The 22,894-nt window shown below is 49.4% G+C and overlaps 1 protein-coding gene across 9 annotated transcripts in view; it reads left to right on the forward strand.

The window, feature by feature from the left end:
• Positions 1-22,894, forward strand: part of AGAP1 (ArfGAP with GTPase domain, ankyrin repeat and PH domain 1) — a 561,115-nt gene that overhangs the window by 391,917 nt on the left and 146,304 nt on the right. For 7 of the 9 annotated variants that reach the window (XM_024990256.2, XM_024990257.2, XM_059885238.1 and 4 more), the window contains one exon: positions 10,751-10,909. The exons of the other annotated variants lie outside the window; for them this stretch is intronic. In XM_024990256.2, the coding sequence (XP_024846024.1) occupies positions 10,751-10,909 (159 nt within the window). The remainder of the gene's footprint in view (positions 1-10,750; positions 10,910-22,894) is intronic. 9 annotated transcript variants of the gene reach the window in all.

Consider the following 22,894-nt stretch of genomic DNA (forward strand, 5'->3'; position numbering starts at 1 on the left):
GATTATTGCCCACACCCTGGGTTCTATTTACAGCACGAACCCACCGGTACATAAATTGGCCGCCTCGCCTAAACTCCTATAACTTGGCAGAACGCTTGCAGACTCTCGCTTTCTTGGTTGAGAATTAATTTGCTTGAGAATACTCCCCCAAATCAGCATCACATGGTGAGGTCTGCTTCCATAAACCAGGTTTCAGCAGGCTAGGTTTTGATGGCTAAGTAGTAATTCATTATTTTGAGGTTAAACATGTCTCGTGGGGTTTCTCTAAGACTAGAATTTGAGAAAGTTGGTGACATCTGAAGTGAAATGACGCAAGCCATTATTTAGTTCAGTGTTTTCTGCTGTTAGGAGAAATGCCTTCTTACTGCTGGCTGTTGCTCTGTTTGCACGTTCTTCCCCTGAGGCTTAGTCAAACGTGGCTATATCGTTTCCAGCATTAAATTGTAAACTCTTTGACCTGGAGACCACTACTTCTCTTCTTTTGTGATCCTCTCCTAACGTCATGACCCGGCAATTATTTTTGCATGAAGTAAATATTCTTGAATATCGCCTGTCACGTGAGATGTAAAAGTGATAAATATTGAGGGTAACTATGTTGGCTTTCAGATGGTGGTTCCTCCACTGCAGTATTCTGTGGTTGAGACCTTTGGGGTACAGGTCACATAGAAATCAAAGCCACGCCTTCCAGTTTAAGGAAACCATCTTCAGTCGTTTAAACTCCAAATGCAGTGTTCCTTTCTGTAAGAACTGACAAAAGTAAGTTAACCCTTGATGGTTTTCATTATAAACATACGAGGGGTGTTGGCAATACTAAGTTGTATATCTCTGTGGGAACAGATATTCCAATAAGTAAATACAAGTTGCTGTAGAGACTTTCTCCCCTCTCAAAAATGTGTGTGTCCAGTGGAGAATAGGATTTCAGCTGTTGATACGATGCTTTCATGATCAGCAAAATAGTCGGCATGGAGGAGCTGTAGGAAAAGGGCTGGAGAGGCGGAGCTCTGAGACAGACGTCAGTACGTGACCCACGGTCTTCAGGAAGGCTGGTCGGAGCCTCAGGTTACAGCCCTTCTGTGCGAGTCAAGTCCATGGTTGGCCTACTTGCTACGTAATCATTCCCGCATTGGCAGAGGAGAACCAAGTCATCTTGATGCTTCACCAGCTCCAAACCTTGTGGCCTGGCATTTCAAGTAACCACGCCTGCAGAGACCTTGCCTCTCTCTGGAATGTTCCTAGTGAGGAGTCAGCCCCCCAAATGTCCTGACTCACAAACAAGTAGCCCCCTTCACATCCTCACAGTTGCAAACACGGAGTTGCTCAGCGCCCTCACTCCTCACAGATGGCCTCTATTCAGTCCTAAGAGATGATTCTGTGAGGCCTGGAGAGGAGAGGAGGAAGTCCAGGTGGACAGGCCTGGGCGTGGGGCCTTGGTGTGGGCATCACGGCCGCCTCCTTGAAAGGGCTTAGGAGATGCAGTGAGAGCCAGAGACACCTGCCCTCAAAGCAGTGCGCCGCTCAGCTACAGGGGGTTTTGTGCAAAAATGCCTATTGCGTATATCAGATGGAGGAGAAGGGATACGTTAAAGAAGGAACTAAGCGATTGAAATAAGTTCTTGAGGGCACAGAGCCAAACAAGGCACTAGAAGACAAGAGATGAGCATCTTGGACTTTGTGTTTTATAAAACATTATTGAACTGAGTCATTGGAAAAGACCCTGATGCTGGGAAAGATTGAAGGCAGGAGGAGAAAGGCAGAGGATGAGACAGTTGGATGGCATCACCGACTCAATGGCCATGAGTTTGAGCAAGCTCTGGGAGTTGGTGATGGACAGGGAGGCCTGGCTGCAGTCCATGGGGTCGGTCACAAAGAGTCAGACACGACTTAGCAACTGAACTGACTGCGTAAGTGTTAAATTCATGTTTTATTACTTAAAATCCTTAGTGTTAACCTCCTTTTGTGTAATGTTGTCATACCTCATTATAACTACCGCATATAAACTTATTCATATAACCTGTACCGAGAAATGGCTTGTGGCTAAGTAAGCATCGTGTAAATACGCACGGGTGATGGTTGCTCTCGTCAGCATCTTCAGAATGCATAGTAGCCAGGTGTTCATCACTCACATGTAAACGGGCAGGAGAAGTGCAGGTGTCATTGGCAAGAATGAGTGCCACGCCACCCAGCTGGAAGACGCGGGCTTTGTCTTTGGAGTAAATATTTAAACCCATTTCCAGGTATTAGAACTTACTTTCTGATGGGCTTAAGGGTTTCATCCTAAATTGTAGCAGACATCAAATTCTATCCGTCCCCATGGTGGTGCGGCATCCCAGCGACAGGATGTACGCTGCGATGGGCCTTGGATGCTCCAGCTCACCTCTCCGCACCGTGAGGTCCTCTCTTTCATCCTTTGCTTGCATCAGCCCCGAGCACGTGATTTCTCCTCTTTCTGTCTTCCACGTTATCTGCTCCACTTCTGATGACTTTGGCATCGCCTCTGGTGGGGAGACTGAGAGTGGGAAGTGTGTCGTCAAGTTGTGCCAAGACTAAACACCGTGCCGGTCCGTGTGCAGGAGCAGGGGTTCAAGAAGCGTCATCCAGCGAATGAGTGCTCGGGCTCACGGGAGGTGTTGACTAGAACATCGAAACACAGATACAAGGCAAACGGTCTGAGCAGCTTACACACACCAGGACGCCACCACAAGGGAAACAGGAGTAGAGTACCCAGACTTTTTAGATTTTAGAGTCAAACACAACATTAGCAGTATCACCATTTTTGCTGAAAAAAAATTAAACTGTAGGGAAAAGGAAAACTCACCATTGGCAAAATTAGTAGCAACTAGTATCTTCAGAAGCTTGGCAGTTGGCAGAGTGCTTTGTGTAATCTGGTCCTGTATTAACCTCAGTGATTATCTCATTACGATCATCATCACTGTTACTGTTGTGTCCATTTTACAAATTATGACCTGACTTGTTTGCTCAGGTTCCATCTTCTTTTAGCCCACTGGTCCATTAAGAGAATTAATTCATAGCATATATCGTGAGTCAGAAAGATGTTACTGCTGTTTGACCCAATCAATAATAACTCTTCTAGGATATCAGCCTAAGGAAAAGTCTAAAAGTAGAAGATGTCCCTTGCAACGTTGTTTATGATAGTGAGAAATTTCAAACAGCCAAAACAATGCGGAGGTAAAACAATGGCAAGGTGAGTCATCTCCATTAGAGCAGTGAGATGCTCTAGATCTAAATCATGAAGGTTTTGGAACAATAAGGAGAAATGGGTGGGACGTTATATTAAAGAAGTGCAATAGAATATGACACCTTTTCTGTGGTCATAACTAAGAAAAATATGTGCATGTCCAATAATGAGTTGATCTATTAGGTGAATTTTGGTAGACTTCTAATTTACATTATCTGTGTATCTGTATAACCTTGCAAAATAAGTTTGAGTAATTTCTACAACAAAGCATACTCCCATTTTTTTTCCCCCACTTGGCATCATCTTTAGAACAGGGAGAAATCAGAATAAAATGAGCTGTTTCCACATTCTACGAAATAACCATGGATTGTCTTAATTCCAGGATTTTCAATTCTGGGCATGGCCACAATGTTTTATTTAGTAGTAATTAGATGTGTCATTACCCCTGAGTCTGGACTCTACATTCTTTTTTCTCCAGTCAGCATACTGCAGAAAATATATACCCTAAAGATAAACAGAATGCACAGCATTCTGAGAAACACACGATTCCCATCTCAGCGGTAAACGTGTGGAATTGTGCTCTTTTACAAAACAACCGTCACGTAGTGCTGAGTCCAGAATGCCTGCATCTTTAAGAAAAGCTACTGAAGGTGTCCTTGGGAAAAAAAATCCTCTTAGCCTGAAATCCTGGTTGCCAAAAGGAGGGCAGATTTCCAATGCAAATAGTGAGGCGAATGGGCCCTCCTCACAGGCACTTAAATCATTTGTATCTCACTTTTTATGGTAGTGTTGTGAATTATATTATTTTTGGGTTTATAATTAGAGGACGGAACAGATGGCGAAGGCCTAGTTTGAAGTGATGTAGCTGTTAGGAAGGCCTCCACTGTCCGGTCCTGATTCCAGCCAACCTGGTTTTCCCTCCCATGCTCGGAGCGGGCCAGGGCATAGCCGTAGGTTTGCATGGTAACATTGAACTCTTGAGTCTTTTTAATAAGATTTTAAGCCACACAGGAATAAAAAAAAGGCCTCCAAGAGCAGTCTGTATTTCAAAGGGTGAGACCTCCGAGGGAAAGAGTGAGTGCCTATCAATCTTTTTCCTGTAATTATGATTTTTAAAAAAAAATTACAAAGTCCTACAATGGAAATAAAGGTCTGTTTCATACTCACACGCTCATAGAATCCTCTTTGGGTTTTTCTCTTCCACTCTCGGACTGCATGAAACTTCATTATCACCATCACCAAGAGTTTCTGCCCTTTTCCAGGCTGATTCACCAGTAAGTCAAATCCCAAGTATTGTTTTCCCAGTTGAAGCATTGGTAGGAAGGATCAAATCTCTTTATTGAAGATAAACCAAAATCAGGACATGCAGTGAGCAGAATTTTGTATTAAAGAAAAAAGATTGTTGATTAATCTCTATTTGAATGCTATGAAAAGCCTTGTTTCAGGGTATTTTTTTTTTAAATCAGGACAGGCTATTTTAATGTAATAAGCCTATAGCTTAAAAGAGGAATTCTGTCTTTGATGTCATTTGGCGAATGAAAACATTCTTGTTCAATAGAAAACCAGCATCTTTTTCATGCTTGTGTGAGATCAGGCAACATACTGATATTCATTCAGCTATAAATGCCATATTCACTTTGAAATGCAAATTGTTTAAAGAAAAATAGCATATGGTGGAGGTAAGTACCTTTTCAAATCAACTCACACTTTAGGGATGTAAGTAAAGCTAAAATTATTCTTGGGGAAGAATCTGGCGCTTTTGACACATGGAAGCTTGCACTAATCAGCCGGCCCAGTGGGCACACACATCTCCATATCAAGGGGCTGGCGTGAGGCTCCGTGGATTAGCATCGTAATGCAGCCTCCCCTGCCCATCAAGGCCAGCAACCAGATGATCCAGAGCAGGGGTCTTTGAGGGAACAGGCTTCTGAGTTCAGAATGGACCAGGAAGTCGATCGTGTCTGTCGTGATAATGCAGACCCTGGGGGAAAATCCTGAGGTGATACCAAAGCGGTCCTTCTGTGCCTCGCTTCCTCTGGACGCCAGCATCCCGTACTTCATAGGGCTGGACCACTCTTGGGGACTTAACGCTGGTGAAACTGTCTCCTTACTCCTGGATAACTTTATCTTATGCCTCCTGATCTGACCTCTGCATTCACAAACCATTCAAATGAGTTTTATCTTTTTTTTTTTTTAAGGAGTTTTTTTTGGGGGGGTGGGGTGCTAAATTATATTAATTTAATATACAGTGAAGTTGCTCAGTCGTGTCCGACTCTTTGCAACCCCATGGACTGTAGCCTACCAGGCTCCGTCCATCCATGGAATTTTCCAGGCAAGAGTACTGGAGTGGGGTGCCATTTCCTTCTCCAGAATATACACTTAGCACAAAATCCTAAGTTCTAGCTAAGTGTATGGGGCTTCCCTTGTGGGTCAGCAGTAAAGAATCCACCTGCAGTGCAGGAGACACAGAGATGTGGGTTCCATCCCTGGGTCGGGAAGACCCCCTGGAGAAGGAAATGGCAAACACACTCCAGTATTCTTGCCTGGGAAACCCAATGGACAGAGGAGCCTGGTGGGTTACAGTCCTCAGGGATCGCAGAGTCAGACACGACTGAGCGACTAAAGGACAACAACGTGGGCGACCAGCGTGGAGGTCAAGTCACAGCAGGTGGCCGGCAGCCCTGGCAACCCCGGCAGCCCCCTGCGTCCCATCCCACCACCGCCTGCATCGCCCCCTACTCACGCAGGGGGGGCCTCGTCTCCTTTCCTGCTCCACAGTTGGGTTTGCCCCATTGCACGGTTGTGTGGGACCAGGACAGGTGGTGCCCTGGGCTTTGTCTTCTGTGGGTCCACACCCTGTCTGATGTCTGTCCTGGGGTGGCCCACGTCAGACTCCCTCCATCTTACTGCTCTGGATCTCCCCCGAGGTGCCCGTGGCGGGTGGATGGACGTTTCAGCCATTTCTAGTGTGGAGTTAATTCTGAACAATTCGGCCACGTACATTCTTATACATGTTGTTCTGGTGGGTTGTTGGTGCATGTCTGTATGATTTTTTGGTCCTCTTAAATTTGTCTAAAATTTTTTATTGAAGTACAATATTATTATGGAAGTTACAGGTATAGTGAGTCACAATTTTAAAGGTTATACTCCATTTAGAGTTATAAAATAGTGGCTGTATTCCCCATGGTGTACCAGCTTATTTTATACCTAAGAGTTTGTGCCCGTCGCCCTCCCTCTCCCACTGGTAACAGCTCCTTTGTTGCCCTCGCGTCTGCTTCTTTGTTATACTCACTTTGTCGTGGTTTTTAGGTGCCACGTGTGCGTGATGTCATACCACATTTGTCTCTCTCTGTCTGGCTTACTTCACTTGGCCTAATGCTCTCCAAGCCCAGCCATGTTGCTGCAAACACTAGGATTTCATTCTTTCATATGCCTGTCACTTCAGTCATGTCTGACTCTTTGTGACCCCGTGGACTGTAGCCTGCCAGGCTCCTCTGTCCATGGAATTTTCCAAGCAAGAATACTGGAGTTGGTTGCCATTTCCTCCTCCAGAGGATCTTCCCAAGCCAAGATTCGAACCTGCATCTCTTGCATCTCCTGCCTTGGCAGGCGGGTTCTTTACCACTGGCACCTCCCAGGAGGACTTGCACTGGGGTTCAGCCCCTGAGGGGGCCCCCAAGGAACCAAACTGGAGTCTCTGGAGTGAAGAAACTCCCAGGCGGCACTAGTGGTAAAGAACCGACCTCCTTTGCAGGAGATGCAGGTTAGATCCCCGGGTCAGGAAGATCCCCTGGAGAAGGGAATGGCAACCCACTCCAGTATTCTTGCCCGGAGAATCCCATGGACAGAGGAGCCTGGCAGACTACAACCCATGGGGTCACAAAGGGTCAGACGTGACTGAGGACATAGGAATAAGAAGATCCTCGCCAGCTGACAGGTCCTCAGCGTGGGCTTGCCTAAGGATTCCACACAGCTGTTTTGGGTCTCATACGGATTCTGCAATAAGACACCAGGACCACGCAGCCTTGAAGGGAGTTTCTTCACTCCAGAGATCCCAGTTTGGTTCCTTGGGGGCCCCCTCAGGAGCTGAACCCCAAAGCAGATCCACCAGCAGCATAATGTGCTAAAAATTTCATTCGCCAAGCAGTTGAGAGTTGAAAAGCCAGGTGTACAGTCGGTGTCATCATAGATTTTCATTAGCTGTACATTTGTAATGAATCCACCCCTTCGCTTTCCAATGGTAGATGTTTGACCTTAAGACAAAGAGCTTATTGTCCTGAGATTGGCCCTTTATTGGATGTCTCCATTTGAGCGTTTCCTGTGTCCCTGATCTGGAGTTGAGGTTGACCTCGGCGTCTGAGTGCATGTGGACACTTACTCCTGGAGTCTGGCACCGAGTAGTCAGGGATAGACGCACTTAGATCATCCCATCCACCTTTTGATGGAAGAAACGTGTCAGGAGGGTTTGGGGCTGGTTGTCCTCGGGACCACACCCCAGACAGAATGAACAAAGGAAAAGGCACCTAATCGATTCATCAGTCCAAAGACGGACAGACGGTGACCTTATTCTTGGCTTTTCAGGTGTTTGGCCTTGTGTGCCTAAAGGTAGTGTGAAATGAGATTTTGTGGACAAATCACACACTTGATGGGCTTCCCTGGTGTCTCAGACGGTAATGAATCCACCTGCAACGCAGGAGACCTGCTTTCCATCCCCAGGTCAGGAAGATCCCCTGGAGAAGGAAATGGCAACCTACTCCAGTATTCTTGCCTGGAGAATCCCATGGACACAGGAGCTTGGTGGGTATGGGGTCATGAAGAGTTGGACATGACTGAGTGCACACGTGCCCACACTTGATAAGGACTTGTCAGAGGTACGGATGGGCACTGAAGGGAGGATGGAAGCATCGCCTTAACATTGTCACCAAACAGCAGGCAGCCCTGTGGGTAGCATGGGCTTGGGGGGGTCCTGGCTCAGAGTTGGGGTCGCAGCCCACATGCATCTTATTACCACTGTGCTTTTCCTCCTGTTCTCTTTCTTTTCCTTTCATCCACCATAAAAATGTTAGCATTTTTTTTTCGTGGCCACACACCCAGCATGTGGGAATCTTGATTCCCCAACCAGGGAATCCAACCTGCAACCCCCCTGGCATTGAAAGCTTGGAGTCTTCACCACTGGACCCCCAGGGAAGTCCCAAAAATGTTAGCGTTTTTCTGAGTTCTGCTGTTGAAAGCAGGAAGGGCCTCAGCGCCTCAGGAGGGGATGTGACCCCCTCTTAAATGGTGGGTACGTGGGACCGGCATCCCCACAGGGAAGGGAAAGGCTGAGGACCACACCCTTCTGGTCAGAGGGAGAGAGGTGTGGGCGGAGGGGAGCCAGGAGGTGGTGCAGGTGGCAGGGCTGGCAGAGCAGCACCAGGACCACCCCGGACCCAAAGGGGAAGAGGTGACCCCAGCAAGCCTCCAGCTCAGGGAGGGAGCCCAGACGTGCGCATCCCACCTCACACTCCGGTATGCCCACCTGGTCCAGCCAAACAGGGAGCCAGAGGTACCTGAGCTGATGGATGCCGCCCAGTGGGTATCCTCCTCGAGAGGGCAGAAGGTGGTGGGAGACGCAGGCGTCAGCCCAGGGGAGACCCTGCTGAGCTGCCCGAGGGGAGCACCCGCTGAGCTCCAGGCCGTGCTCGTCCTGCTGTTACACTGCCCTGCTGTGCAGGCATCTGGCCACAGTGCACCCAAGGACCGCTCCCTGTGATGGCAGGTGGAGAAGACCCCGAGGAGCGTGTGTGGTGGCCCTTCATGGCACCTCGCTGAGCTTCGGCGCCCCCGTCCTTGTGAGATGCTGCACACCTGGCCCGCTGCCGTCCCGAGGGGCTGCCGTGAGGACAGGGCTGGAATGGGCGCCAGCGCTGGTTTTGATGCTGTCATTCAGGACATGAGACTTTGCACATTCCTGGGGCGCGAGCAAGTTCTAGAATCAGAACATCCGAGCTGGGAGGGAGACAGGGAGCTGGCTGGCTGCAGATCCCCGAAGCCTGGCCGAGGAGCCAGGGCGGGTGCACTTCTCAGGAGCATCTCTGATCTGTCTCCTTGCTGCTGAAGAGCTTCCACTGTAGTTTTTATTTCTCTTGCGATATTCGAGATGCACCCAGCTTCCACAGCGGCATATAGTCGGCATCGTTTTTTAAGGTAGAAATATATTTTTAAGAGCAGGATCTTTCCGCTTCGTGCGATGACAGTGAGGGCCTTGTTTGTGGCTGGGCCCTAGTTTCCGCCTCTTCACTGCTCACCAGGACTACAAAGTCCTTCTGAAAAATGTGTGTTCCCTCGAGCTCTACCCTCCAGACCTTTGGAATCAAAATTTGAATTTTTTTTGCAGCTGCTATTTTAAAAAAAGCTCCATGGGTAATTCTGGTAATTGGCCAGATTTAGGAACTACTAGTATGCTCCATGTATTTAAAATCCTGCACCATGAAAACCTTCTATGGAAGCAATTTAGAACTTAACTAGTTCTAAACTTAAAAAAATGGGAGGAATGTTTAAAAATAAAAAGAAACCATTTAAATACCTTCAAAGATCTCCTTACAGATGCAAGGAACTCGCTAGCAGCAAGGTGTGATTGGCTGAGCTTCAGAGAAAGGCGCTTAATTATATTTTTGAGTTTGAAATCCTGGTGACCAGATAATAATTCACTCTGATGTTGAGCAACTGATTCAAATCATTAAGTATACAATGGAATCGTTTTTCCACCGCACTGCATGCTGTGAAGTTGCCAAGGTTATTTTCCCTCTGTGTAGTCTCTTTTGAAGGCGAAGAGTAAACATTTGGTTTAAGAGCCTGACTCTGCCACCCGTGTCGCATCTAGGAACTTTGATTTGCGTTGATCCTAAAGTATAGCTGGCCCACGAGAATAACTCTCTGGCACCAGACAGTGCAATCCGATTGGCGATAGTTTCGCTTGCACCGATTGGTTGACGCAGCAGGACTCCTCCAGGACCCGCCTTGTCTCGCTGGCCTACTGGGAATATCGTTGTTGTTTAGTCGCTCAGCCGTGTCCAACTCCTTGCGACCCCTTGGACTGTAGCCCGCCAGGCTCGTCTGTCCGTGGAATTCTCCAGGCAAGAATACTGGAGTGGGTTCCTTCCCCGGGGATCTTCCCAACCCAGGCATCAATCCGAGGCTCATTCGTTGGCTGGTGGATTCTTGACCCTTGCGCCACCAGGGAGGCCCCGCCGGGAGTAGTTTTTTTCCCCCCAGAAGTGGGTCTCCTGTCTTCACCGCTGCTGCGTCTAGAGATGGTGGTGCGCGTCCTTGTCTTGGCTCGCGGGGGTTGCAGCCACCTGAAGCCTTGGGTTCCTTTGTTGAGCACCAGGCTTGCTTCACCCTGTCTTCCTCTGGAACGTTGTTTCACGTGTTACCTCTCATTTTCGTGAATCCGGACTCCAGGTGCGCGCGGCGTCAGGTCCACGGTGCGCAGGCGCGTAGCCCCCAGACTAACTCGTGCCGGCTTCGGGTGTGCAGTGCGCGCTGGTGTTCACCTGACTTGTTTATTCCTAGGGAGTGTCGCTAGTGCGCCTGGGTCTCAGATGGCGAGCGGCGTCAGCCTGGGCTCCTTCAACAGCCGAGCGGACGGCATGCAGCAGCGGTCCTACTCCGTCTCCAGTGCCGACCAGTGGAGCGAGGCTACGGTCATTGCAAACTCAGCCATCAGCAGTGGTAAGAGAGAGGCACGGCCCCGCGGACCTGGGCCGCCCCGCGGTCCTCGGTTGTAAACCAGAGGCTGGAGGCGACGCTCTGCTGTGAGCGCGGCCACCCTGCCGATGGCATCACGCCGTCCACCTGTCGAGCAGTTGAGTCCTCCATCGGCCGCTTCACCCGCGTCATCTCGTGTCCCGCTCCGGTGCAGGGATGCAGCAGAGGTTCGCCCCCTTGACAGATTGAGGCTTTGGAAGAGGTTGTGCCCTGGCTCACACAGCCCTCCACGACATGACCTTCATGTTCCATCATTAGTGTGCACTGTTGGTGGTTAGGCTTCACTTTTTTGGCATCAAATCAAAGCACATAATTCTTCCTCCTTATCTGTTGTCCCAGGTTCCTGGTATATCCTCTTAAGTTTGGGAGAGTCTTCCCTCTTGCTTTTTTTTTTTTCAAGTGTGGACATCTTCTTGGGAAACAAATGTGCTCCCGGGAAACCATCTTGACATATGTGTGAGCACATGAATTATGCAGCATCGAGGCCCCGCTTACTGCAACATGCTTTGCCTGTGGCATTTTTGTCTATGGCCTGTTCACCGGTATTTAAAGGAATTCCCACTGTACTGTGCCATCTATCAGACAGGATTTTAGAGTAATTTTAGCATAATTTGTTCTAATTAAAAGATTCAGCATCAGGTCTTCCCTGTAGACCCAGCAGCTGCTGCCGCAGGACGTGTACTTTGGGTAAACAGCATCCTTGTCTCCCCCACGCTCCTCCAAGCGGCCGCCAAGCAGAGGCCTTAAGGAGAGGCGTTGCCAGGCCCAGGAGGAGAAGCAGGGTCTGGGAAGGCAGCGCCAAAGGGTGCTATGGCCTCGCGGGCCTGGGGCGTACACACGGCCTCACCTGGAGCCCAGCACCCCACTCCCTCCTCCTTCCTCAGACAAACCGAGATGCTTCCATGGAGAGCAAACCTCTGCCTCCAGCCTTTTCAGGGGCTTGGCGTTTCACCTCTTGTCTGGTATCATGACAGCACCTCTAAAAATTCAGGGGTTTAAGTCGTATACATTAGCTGCCTGCAGGTTATTCCCTTGTAATGTGACACATGTGTGTTCACAGTCATCGGGGCCCCAGAAGGCCCAGTGTCTCAGCAGACTGGGCTGTGTTTCAAGCAGACCCCCTCCCCGCTCCCCCTGCCGACCGGACGGCCTTGGCAGGTGACCTCCATGTTATTTTCTTCAAATGGGTGTGCTCTTCCCGCCCTTGTATGGTCCCTAGGTGTGTAGGGCACCGCCCGCCTGTGGCTTCTGCCCCTGAGTATGTGCTCTTGTTGCCACGGTCACTTTTCTTTTTGGAGGGGCAAGTAGTCCACATACTCGTTTTAATAGCTAAGTTGTAGGCAAGAATGCTGGAGTGGGTTGCCCTTTCCTTCTCCATTACATACTTATTTGCATTGGCCAGTTCTCTGCAGTGTATCCATTTTTCAGTTCAGTTCAGTTCAGTCCATTTGCTCAGTCGTGTCTGACTCTTTGCAACCCCATGAATCAGCACGCCAGGCCTCCCTGTCCATCACCAACTCCCGGAGTTCACTCAAACTCACGTCCATCAAGTCAGTGATGCCATCCAGCCGTCTCATCCTCTGTTGTCCCCTTCTCCTCCTGCCCCCAATCCCTCCTAGCATCAGAGTCTTTTCCAATGAGTCAACTCTTCGCATGAGGTGGCCAAAGTACTGGAGTTTCAGCTTTAGCATCAGTGCTTCCAAAGAACAGCCAGGGCTGATCTCCTTTAGAATGGACTGGTTGGATCTCCTTGCAGTCCAAGGGACTCTCAAGAGTCTTCTCCAACACCACAGTTCAAAAGCATCAATTCTTAAGCGCTGAGCTTTCTTCACAGTCCAACTCTCTTATCCATACATGACCACTGGAAAAACCATAGCCTTGACTAGAAGGACCTTTAGCATTAGTCTTTGTTCTAGCAGGTTTATGCCATCGCCCTCTTTCTGAGAAGGCGCGCTCGTGTTTGAGGGTAGGAGGAGCTGACCTGGGCCTCCTCGGCCCGGTGCGCACACCGCCCTGGCCCTGCCTTGCCCAGCAGCTGCCCCCGGCCAGAGCTCTCCTTGTCTGATGAGAACTGTTGAGCCCCCAGCGCAGCCTGATTTGGGCAGCCTTTGGGCTTCGTTCTTTATGTGCCGTAAGAGTTATGTTTGGGGAGTATAACTATGTAATAATATAGAAGAACAAGATTAACCCCAAGTGTTGGCCTCCCACACACTCAGAATATTTTTTCAGGAAAAGCACTGGAAGCAGCATATGAACCTAAAATCCATTCTTTACAAATATTCCATTTGCACAGAGACTCACTAGGGGGCTTCCCTGGAGCTCCAGTGCTTAAGACTCTGCCTTTCCAATGCAGGAGGCGCGGGTTCGATCTCTGGTCAGGGAACTAAGATCCCACATACTGCAAAGTGCAGCCTACTGCCCCCCGAAAAAAAGACGCCTTACTAGCTAACTCTCCCTCTACCCAGTAGCTCTTTGCCTCTGGTCACGGGTGTGAGCCAAAGCACCCCCACACCTTATCTCATCAGAGACTCCCCGATTTCCAGACGCTTGATTTAGTTGGAAGCCTCTTCCCACGGAAGGTGATTGCCTTGGTCTGTACAGTTCGGTGCAGTTCGGTTCAGTCGCTCAGTCATGTCTGACTCTTCGAGAACCCATGGACCACAGCACTCCAGGCCTCCCTGTCCGTCACCAACTCCCAGAGTCTACTCAAACTCATCTCCACTGAGTTGGTGATGCCATCCAGCCATCTCATCGTCTGTACAGGCATCTTTATGAAGTGCCTGTAAACTGAGGTCACTCCCGGATGAATGCTGTTTTGAAATGTACCAAGCGATTCTCACACACTAACGCCGGGTGCCCATTGTTCTTTCATGTAGCGTGTTTGTGAAACACCAGCTAGGCCTCCTGCTGCCCCAGAGCACGAAGCCTGGACACAGGAGGTGAGAAGCAGTGTGAGCCTGCAGTGGGGTGTGGGTGGAGAAAGCCCGGGCTGAAACTGCACAGTTGGTTTAAGGATGAGAGAGTTAGTCACAGAAAACTTCCCAAAGAGAATCAAACTTGAGCAGCATTTCAGGAGCCAGATGGCTTCCTTGTGTGTGTAAAACCACAGAAGGAGGTTCTAAACATGAAGGCTGTCTGGACCAAAAGTCGGAGAGGGGGAAAGGGGAGCTTGGAACAGCGGAGGGGCCACACCTTTGTAGGCAAAGTGACGTCTCTGCTTTTTAATATGCTGTCTAGGTTGGTCATAGCTTTTCTTCCAAGGAGCAAGCATCTTTTAATTTCACGGCTGCAGTCACCATCTGCTGTGGTTTTGGAGCCCCCCAAAATAAAGTCTCTCACTGTTTCCATTGTTTCCCCATCTATTTGAGATGAGTGATAAGGGGTCAATATTGCAACATTAGGACTTCCCTGGTGGTCCAGTGGTTAAGAATCCGACTGCCAATACCTGGGACTCGGGTTTCATCCCTGGTCTGGAAAGAGCCCACACGGCCCGGAGCAACTAAGCCGGTGAGCCACAGCTTCTGAGCCTGTGCTCCAGAGTCCAGGGGCCGCAACAGCTGCAGCCCGTGTGCCTAGAGTCTGTACTCCACAACCAAGAGCCACTGTAGTGAGAAGCCCTCTGCCCGCAACCAGAGAGTAGCCCCCCTCACCCCAAGGAGACAGAGACCCAGCACAGCCAGATAAACTGTAAATAACTTTTTTTAATTGCAGAGTTAATTAGCACCTTGTTTAAAACTTAGAGCTGACATGTTAAGTACCAAAGATCCAGAGAGACAACAGAAGGTTTCACAGAAATAAGGTTCCTGCAGTTTCACAGGGATTTTCCTTCACATCTGTATTTCCTGAGGACGGATGGCTGTGTCACACCCAAGATATGATTGAAAAGAGAAACAGTAGTCATGATAAAAAAGAGCTAATGATATTGAGGCCCTCGTGTGGATCGTCATGTTTGCTGCCCATGGAGTGGGCACTGCTCTTAGCTGCATTTCCTGGTGGGGAGACTCTGGTATAGAAGGGCTCAATATCGCTTATGCAGAGTCACATCCTGGTGAAGCTGCCATGTGAACCCAGGTGGCCTGATTCAAGCCTCAGACTCTGCATCAGCACTTCTCAAAACGCTGCCCAGACCCGTGACAGCAACGTCCCCCGGGAACTAGTTAGAAATATAGATTCTTAAATCCCATCCCAGTCCCGTGCGTGGGTGCTAAGTCACTTCAGTCGTGTCCGATTCCTTGAGACCCTATGAACTGCAGCCCACCAGGCTCCTCTGTCCGTGGGATTTTCCAGGCAAGGATACTGCAGTGGGGTTGCCATTTCCTCCTCCAGGGGATCTTCCCAGACCCACTGAATCTAAAACTCAAGGGTGGCACCCAGCAGCCTCTGTGCTAACAGACTCCCCATGGAATGATACTGTAGGCTGACGTCTGAGAACCGTCACTCGAAATCCTTGCTTCTCAAAGTGTGGTCCACGGATCTCAAAGTGTGGTCCACGGACTAAGTGGTATCTGACAGCCCTTGGAAGTTAGCTAGAATCGCAGAGTCCCGGGCTCCAGCTAGACTTCCTGGATTGGAGCGCACGTTGTCAAGAACTCTAGGCGACTGGGGCTCACTTGCATCCAGAGTAACATCCCGGTTTCCCTCTCGTTAGTACCACCCGGCCATACCCCAAGCAATTGTTAATAAAAACCAGGGTACAGGATCCAATGGCTGACTTCAAGAAAACACGTTTATGAATGGGTTTCAGGACCTCAACTTGGCATCTGCATTCCCTGCCACACTTGGAAAATAAACTCAAAAGAAGCAGTGATTAAGGGCTCTCCATCGTGTTTTATCTCTAAGTCGCAGTAAAATACAAACTCCACCTTTTTTTTTTTTAATCATTTTATCTCTTTCCCCCATGTCTCTGGTTTGTATGTCAGTTCAGTTCAGTCGCTCAGTCATGTCCGACTCTTTGCGACCCCATGAACCACAGCACGCCAGGCCTCCCTGTCCATCACCAACTCCCGGAGTTTACCCAAACCCATGTCTGTTGAGTTGGTGATGCCATCCAACCATCTCATCCTCTGTCGTCCCCTTCTCTTGCCCTCAATCTTTCCCAACATCAGGGTCTTTTCAAATGAGTCAACTCTTCACATGAGGTGGCCGAAGTATTGGAGTTTCAGCTTCAGCATCAGTCCTTCCAAAGAACAGCCAGGACTGATCTCCTTTAGAATGGACAGGTTGGATCTCCTTGCAGTCCAAGGGACTCTCAAGAGTCTTCTCCAACACCACAGTTCAGAAGCATCAATTCTTCGGTGGTCAGCTTTCTTTAGTCCAACTCTCACATCCATACATGACCACTGGAAAAACCATAACCTTGACTAGATGGACCTTTGTTGGCAAAGTAATGTCTTGTTTTTTAATATGCTATCTAGGTTGGTCATAACTTTCCTTCCAGGGAATGTCTTTTAATTTCATGGCTACAGTTACCATCTGCAGAGGTTTTGGAGCCCAAAAAAAGAATGTCAACCACTGTTTCCACTGTTTCCCCATCTATTTGCCATGAAGTGATGGGACCAGATGCCATGATCTTAATTTTCTGAATGTTGAGCTTTAAGCCAACTTTTTCACTCTCCACTTTCACTTTCATCAAGAGGCTTTTTAGTTCCTCTTCACTTTCTGCCACAAGGGTGGTGTCATCTGCATATTGAGGTTATTGATATTTCTCCCGGCAATCTTGATTCCAGCTTGTGCTTCTTCCAGCCTAGCGTTTCTTATGATGTACTTTGCATATAAGTTAAATAAGCAGGGTGACAATATACAGCCTTGATGTACTCCTTTCCCGATTTGGAACCAGTCTGTTGTTCCACGTCCAGTTCTAACTGTTGCTTCCTGACCTGCATACAGGTTTCTCAAGACGCATGTCAGGTGGTCTGGTATGCCCATCTCTTTCAGAATTTTCCACAGTTTATTGTGATCCACACAGTCAAAGGCTTTGGCGTGGTCAGTAAAGCAGACATAGATGTTTTTCTGGAATTCTCTTGCTTTTTCGTTTGGTTTCGTTTCGTTTGGTTTGGATGTCAGAGTCATAGAAACGCTTACCCAGTAGGAGCCGCAGGAGCGAGGGCAGGGGCGCGACAGCAGCTTTCGAATCCGAGTGCCTGTGTGTTGGTGAACATGCCTTCTTATTATCCCACGTGTTTATTGCACATAATAGTACATAATGTAGGGGTTCCATTTTCCTCTACCCCATCGTCCACTCTAAATTAAGACTTTGGCTCCAGAGAACTTTGTCAAGTCTTCCCCTCTGGACACACAGGTACCCTGGGGGCTTCTGCCTTTCAAACAGCTGTGAGCAAACTCCTAATTAGCTAGATGATGTTGTGGTGTGCAAAACCACAAAACAGGAGGTCGTGGTTAAATTAAGCGAGGGGTGGGGGGCGCGGGAGGAAGAAGAATCCATTCTGTGAGCTGGAATGCCCCACTGCTTTATGACTATTGCTTGGTAAGGTTTCACATTTAAGTACCTGAGGTTTAAAATTAAATGTCTAATATAATTTGGCGTTGCTAACGTGAGACCCACAGCTGCCCCGAGAGGAAATGCAGACAGCTTGGCTCAGGCTTTCAAATTGCTGTCTCCCAGCTCGCAGTCAGCGTGGAGGGTTGGGACCCATTCTCACTCAGCACTACATGCAGCTCCGAGTAATTTTTTAAATGCAGAAACATATTCATCTTGAGCTTCGGCGTTGAGAAAGGCTGCTCCGGTAGTACATGAAAAATTAATTTTTTTACATTTTTCCTCACTCTCCTAAGTGTTTGACAGAAGTAATTTTTGCAGCAAGAGAGAATAAAAAGTGGCGGCTGTAAATTCCTGTCCCAGAACCTGTTGTGCAGATTCTTTATGGACCCAGAATTGATCTACATGTCAGACCCTGTTGTGGTTTAAACTGTTTATCACCGTAATGGCAGGAGTGAGCCCGTGAACAGCAACTTATAATCCCGGGTGAAAGAAATTGGTGCTCACAGTCAATGAAGGGGCAGCTCGGCTTTATTGATAGATTCAGAACAATTATCTCTGCAACAACTATTGGCTGAGGAGTCTCTGGGATCTCGTTGGAAGCCTGGGATTTTTTTTCTTTTTTTTTGATTAATCCTTTTCTGGTCCTTTTCTCCAGAAGAGTTAGCGTGGCTGTGGGTAGCCGGGGACTCTCCGGGGTCGTCTCCAGTACGCTTGGTGGTCCTGCCTTGCTCTGAGGCAAAATGTATTTAGAGGTGCGTCCCACCTGTGCTGACGGCCGGAGCCAATGCCATGAGCCCCGTGCACTGCCTGCGAGTGTCCCTGCATGTCTCGTCAGCAAGCCTGCAGGCCTGCCAGCATCGCCTGCCAGTGCCAGCCGTGGTGCCTGTCGGCGTGGCAGCCGAAGTCCCTGTCCCTTCTCCTCCCGGCTGTCAGGTTGTTCCAGCAGCTCCACCCCATCCCCGATTGCTTCACTCCAACAGTTAATCTTCTGCCGCCCTGGCCGGCCCGATATCCCCGGCAGTATCGCATTGCTTCCACTGCCGCTTGAACATTTCACTTCAGCCTGCCTGCACCAGGCCACTGTCCGACCTCGTCAGCCCCAAGTACAAAAGCCATACCCGTCTTGCACGCTTCCATGTGGAAGGTGTGTGTGTGTGCACCCGCTCCCCCCCACAGTGTGTAACCACACATCTTCCCACCCAAATCTGTGGTTATAAGGCAACCAATCCTGAATCTGAAGCAAAAATTTACGTATTTGCAAACTTTCAAAAAAAATTTTTTTTTCATCATGGACTTTTTTTTACAGGACTTTAGGCTCCCCAGGTGGCACAGTTGGTAAAGAACCTGCCTGCTGATGCAGGAGACACTAGAGATGTGGATTTGATGCCTGGGTTGGGAAGATCCCCTGGGGGAGGAAATGGCAACCCACTCCAGTATTCTTGCCTGGAGAATCCCACGGACAGAGGAGCCTGGCAGGCTACAGTCCGTGGGATCTCAAAGAGTCAAGACACGACTAAGCATGCACACACCATTAGAAACACACGTTTCCACTCCGGTCCGTGTGCCCTGCACTTCCTTTGGTTTCTCCCTCCCCATAGAGCCAGCTCCAGGAGGGACAGGCAGCCCTGAATTTGAGATTACAGAGAGTATGCCATAAATGTGGGTTCTGGGCATGTTTTCCGTCAGTTCGTTGATTTTAGTTTCCACAGCTCGAGCACTTTTTCTCTCTCCTTGGCTTCTGTGCTAGCAATTTTAGCATGTGACCAGCAGGTGGCGGTAGTGAATGGCAGTACCGCTCTCATCTGGGAGTTTAATGGAAATATAGTTGGCTTCCCAGGCGGCTCAGCAGAAAAGAATCCGTATGGCAGTGCAGGAGATGGGGGTAAGGCTGGGCGTACTGGGGTGGGGTTTCAATCCCTGGGTCAGAAAGATCCCCCTGGAGGAGGAAATGGTGACCTACTCCAGTATTCTTGCCTGGGGAATCCCATGGACAGAGGAGCCTGGTGGGCTACGGTCCATGGAGTCGTGGAATCAGATATGACTCAGCAGCTGAGCAAGGGCACAATAGTTGATTTACAATGCTGTGTTAGTTTTGGGTCTTTAGCATGGTTATGCATATGTATCTATTCTTGTCCAGATTCCTTTCCATTGTAGGTTATTACAAGTTAGCGACTGTAGTTCCCTGGGCTATACAGTAGTTCCTTTTTGTTTATTTTGTATGTAGTATGTATCTGTTAATCCCAAATTCCTATATTTACCCTTCCCTTTCCCCTTTATTAACCCTAAGTGTATTTTCTTCCTCTTTGAGCTTTTCTCTGTTTTGTAAATTAGTTCATTTGTATCTTTTTTTTTTTTTCCAGATTTCTCATGTAAGTGATATCCTATGATATTTGTCTTTATCTGGCTTATTTTGCTTAGCTTGATAATCTCCAGATCCATCCATGTTGCTGCAAATGGTATTATTGTATTCTTTCTATGGCTGAGTAGTATTCCATACACATACCACATCTCTGACCATTCATCGGTCAGTGGACGTCAGGTTGCTTCTATCTCTTGGCTATTGTGAACAGTGCAGCTATGAACACTGTAGTGCATTTATCTTTCCAAATTAGAGTTTCCTCCAGATGTATTCTCCTAGGAGTGGGATTGCAGAATCATATGTTAGCTGTATTTTTAATTTTTAAGGAACCTCCATACTATTCTCCATAGTGAAAGTTGCTCAGTCGTGTCCAGCTCTTTGCGACCCCATGGACTATACAGTCCATGGAATTCTCCAAGCCAGAATACTGGAGTGGGTAGCCTTTCCCTTCTCCAGGGGATCTTCCCAACCCAGGAATCAAACCCGGGGTATTCTGCAGTGCAGGTGGATTCTTTACCACCTGGGCCGTCAGGGAAGCCCCATTCTTCACAGTGACTCCACCAGTGCGCACGCCCCCAGCAGTGCAGGAGCGTTCCCTTATTTCAGCACCCTCTCCAGCGTTCATCATGTGTAGACTTTCTGATGGCCATTCTGACCTGTGTGAAGGGATACGTCATTGTAGGTTTGACTTGTGCTTCTCTAGCGTCAGCAGTGCTGAGCATCTCTTGTGTGTCTGTTGGCCATTCTGCCTGGAGTCTGAGTTTCTACAGCTGCCTCTCTGTGTCGGGTACCTGCCATCTAATGCCCATTTCCTGAGAGTCATTATCCCTGTTTGATAAGTAGGTTCAAAAAGGCTGAGAAACTTAAGACAGCACTCGTTTAATAGCCAGAATTCAAATCCAGGGCTTTCCTATTCCAAAGCTTATGGTTTTCCCCTCTGCTATTTGCTTAAAGGATAAGTAAACTCTTGGTATTGAAACAACATATCATAAAAATTGTTTATCTTTTCATCAGGCTTGCTTTCTAAGGGAAGATACGCAGACGTTTTCCCTCTCTCACTAATCCTGAACTTTGCCTTTCTCATCATTTCTCCCAAATCTTGGCTGGCATTCAGAAGCCATCCCCTGGGGGTTGTCATCAACCCTCGGCTCTGCTCAGTATTAAAGGGCCCGCGGGCTCTCATCTCGGAGTTGGGCAGTCCCAGGCTCAGCCGCTGCGGTCTATTCACCCCACCAGGCTGGTCGGCCTAATTAAAGGAATGACCCCAGTTTCCTTCTACACGCGGAACCCGCTTCCCTTTCTCTGCATGGGACCGAGGAGAAAGCAGAAGCTTCCTAGGGTATCTGGCCACAGGGGGGAAAGGTGTATTTTTTTTTCTCCCAATCAGAACATTGTTACTTTGTACTTCGCCTGCTCGGTCCTTTCCTAACAGCTATTTCTAGCAGCAGGTGCTGGCCCCAGGGAAACGCTGCCCCCAGTATCAGACACAGAGCAGAAGACTCCGAACCTGCAGGCCAGCAATTCTCGAGTTGCCTGGCAGACGTCTGGAAACCGTTTTGAACAGACGGCCGAGAAGAATGCTCTTGCAGTCGCCATGGTGCCTGGTCCCAATCTTTGGGGCCCTCTGGCCCTCGGTGTCTTCATCTAGACCGGGGGTTCTCAACCAAGGGTGATTTTTGTGTCCTTCCCCTGGGGATATTTGGCAGTGTCTGGAGACAGTTTAGGTTGTCGCAGCTGACAGGGTTGGAGGGGTCTGCCGCTGGAATCTAGAGGGGTAGAAGGCAGAGAAGCTGGTGAACATGGGGCAGCTCCCCCAAGACAGAGAACCATCCTGTTCAAAGTCAGGAGCACTGAGGGCAGAAAACCCTGGTCCTGACCGCGGAGACGTGGGCTCCCTGGGCCCTCCCAGCCACCAGCTCATCCTTCCTAAAGACAAGGGAGGCTGTCTCATTTCTTGAGAGAATGACTGCAGCCACACCATGGCAGTGCCTTGTACACAGCAGCACTTTCAACTCCGCTTCCCAGACGGCCCCTCGAGACAGAAGGCAGGGCACGTGGCTGGCCCCATGGTGTCCTGCCGCCACCGCCAGTAATGCTGTCATGTGGTGTCCATCCAGCACCCACTGCCTGCCAGGCACGAGGACCCGGGGTGGGTGAGGCGGAGGGCTAGTACCATCCCCACTTTGGTGAGAAAACAGAAGTAGCAGAAGGCTGGATCCATCTTAGGCTGTGTCTTAACCTCCACCCACTGTGCTTTTCCGTGAACCACCCGCCCCCGAGAACACTGCCAGAAGGAGACCCGGGGTGGCCCGGGCTGTCTGCGGGCCTGTGTTGAGGACACTTGGGAGGCACACGTTGGCAGGCGTCATCTCAGTGTCCTCCTACTCAGGCCACGAGGCAGGTCAGGCTCAGAACTGAAGCTGAAAGAAAGAGGTTCTGCGTTCACGCTCAGCAAGCCAGCTGTGCACACGTTGAACGGGAGCCCGACGTCAACAGGCAGACCCGGCAGAGCCTGTCTCCTGAGATGCTGAGACTTCCTCTGCTTCCCTGGTGGCTCAGCAGTAGAGAATCTCCCTACAATGCAGGAGACGCGGGTTCCGTCCCTGGGTCAGAAAGGTCCCCTGGAGAAGAGAATGGCAACCCACTCCAGTCTTCTTGCCTGGAGAATGCCACGGACAGGAGCGTGGCGGGCTGCAGTCCATGGGGTCGCAAAGAGTCGGACACGACTGAGCGATTAGCACTTTCGCTTTCGCTCTTCCCTAAGAGATGAGAGGCCGCTTTCATGGGGCCGTGTTTCCATAAGGTCACTGGCAAATGGAAGTGTCCAGAGCAGTGGATAGGGGTATTTCGAGAAGGCTCTGGCACCCCCATCAGAGAAAGAAGGATGGAGGGATTGGAAGGTAGGAGGGGCTCTGGGGCCAGGGGAGGGCTCCGTGGTCCTGCTCTGGAGGGTGCTTTTCCAAAGCACTGCCTCTGGGCCAGGGAGGGGGGCTGATTTGAGCCTCGGGGTCCCCAGGCGGCTTCTCAGGTACAGCTGGGGTTAAGATCCACTCCTCTGGAGCTGGAGGGTGGGGAGTGAACAGCATGCGCA

The sequence above is a fragment of the Bos taurus genome, chromosome 3, assembly GCF_002263795.3.
Source record: "Bos taurus isolate L1 Dominette 01449 registration number 42190680 breed Hereford chromosome 3, ARS-UCD2.0, whole genome shotgun sequence".
NCBI lineage: Eukaryota > Metazoa > Chordata > Mammalia > Artiodactyla > Bovidae > Bos > Bos taurus.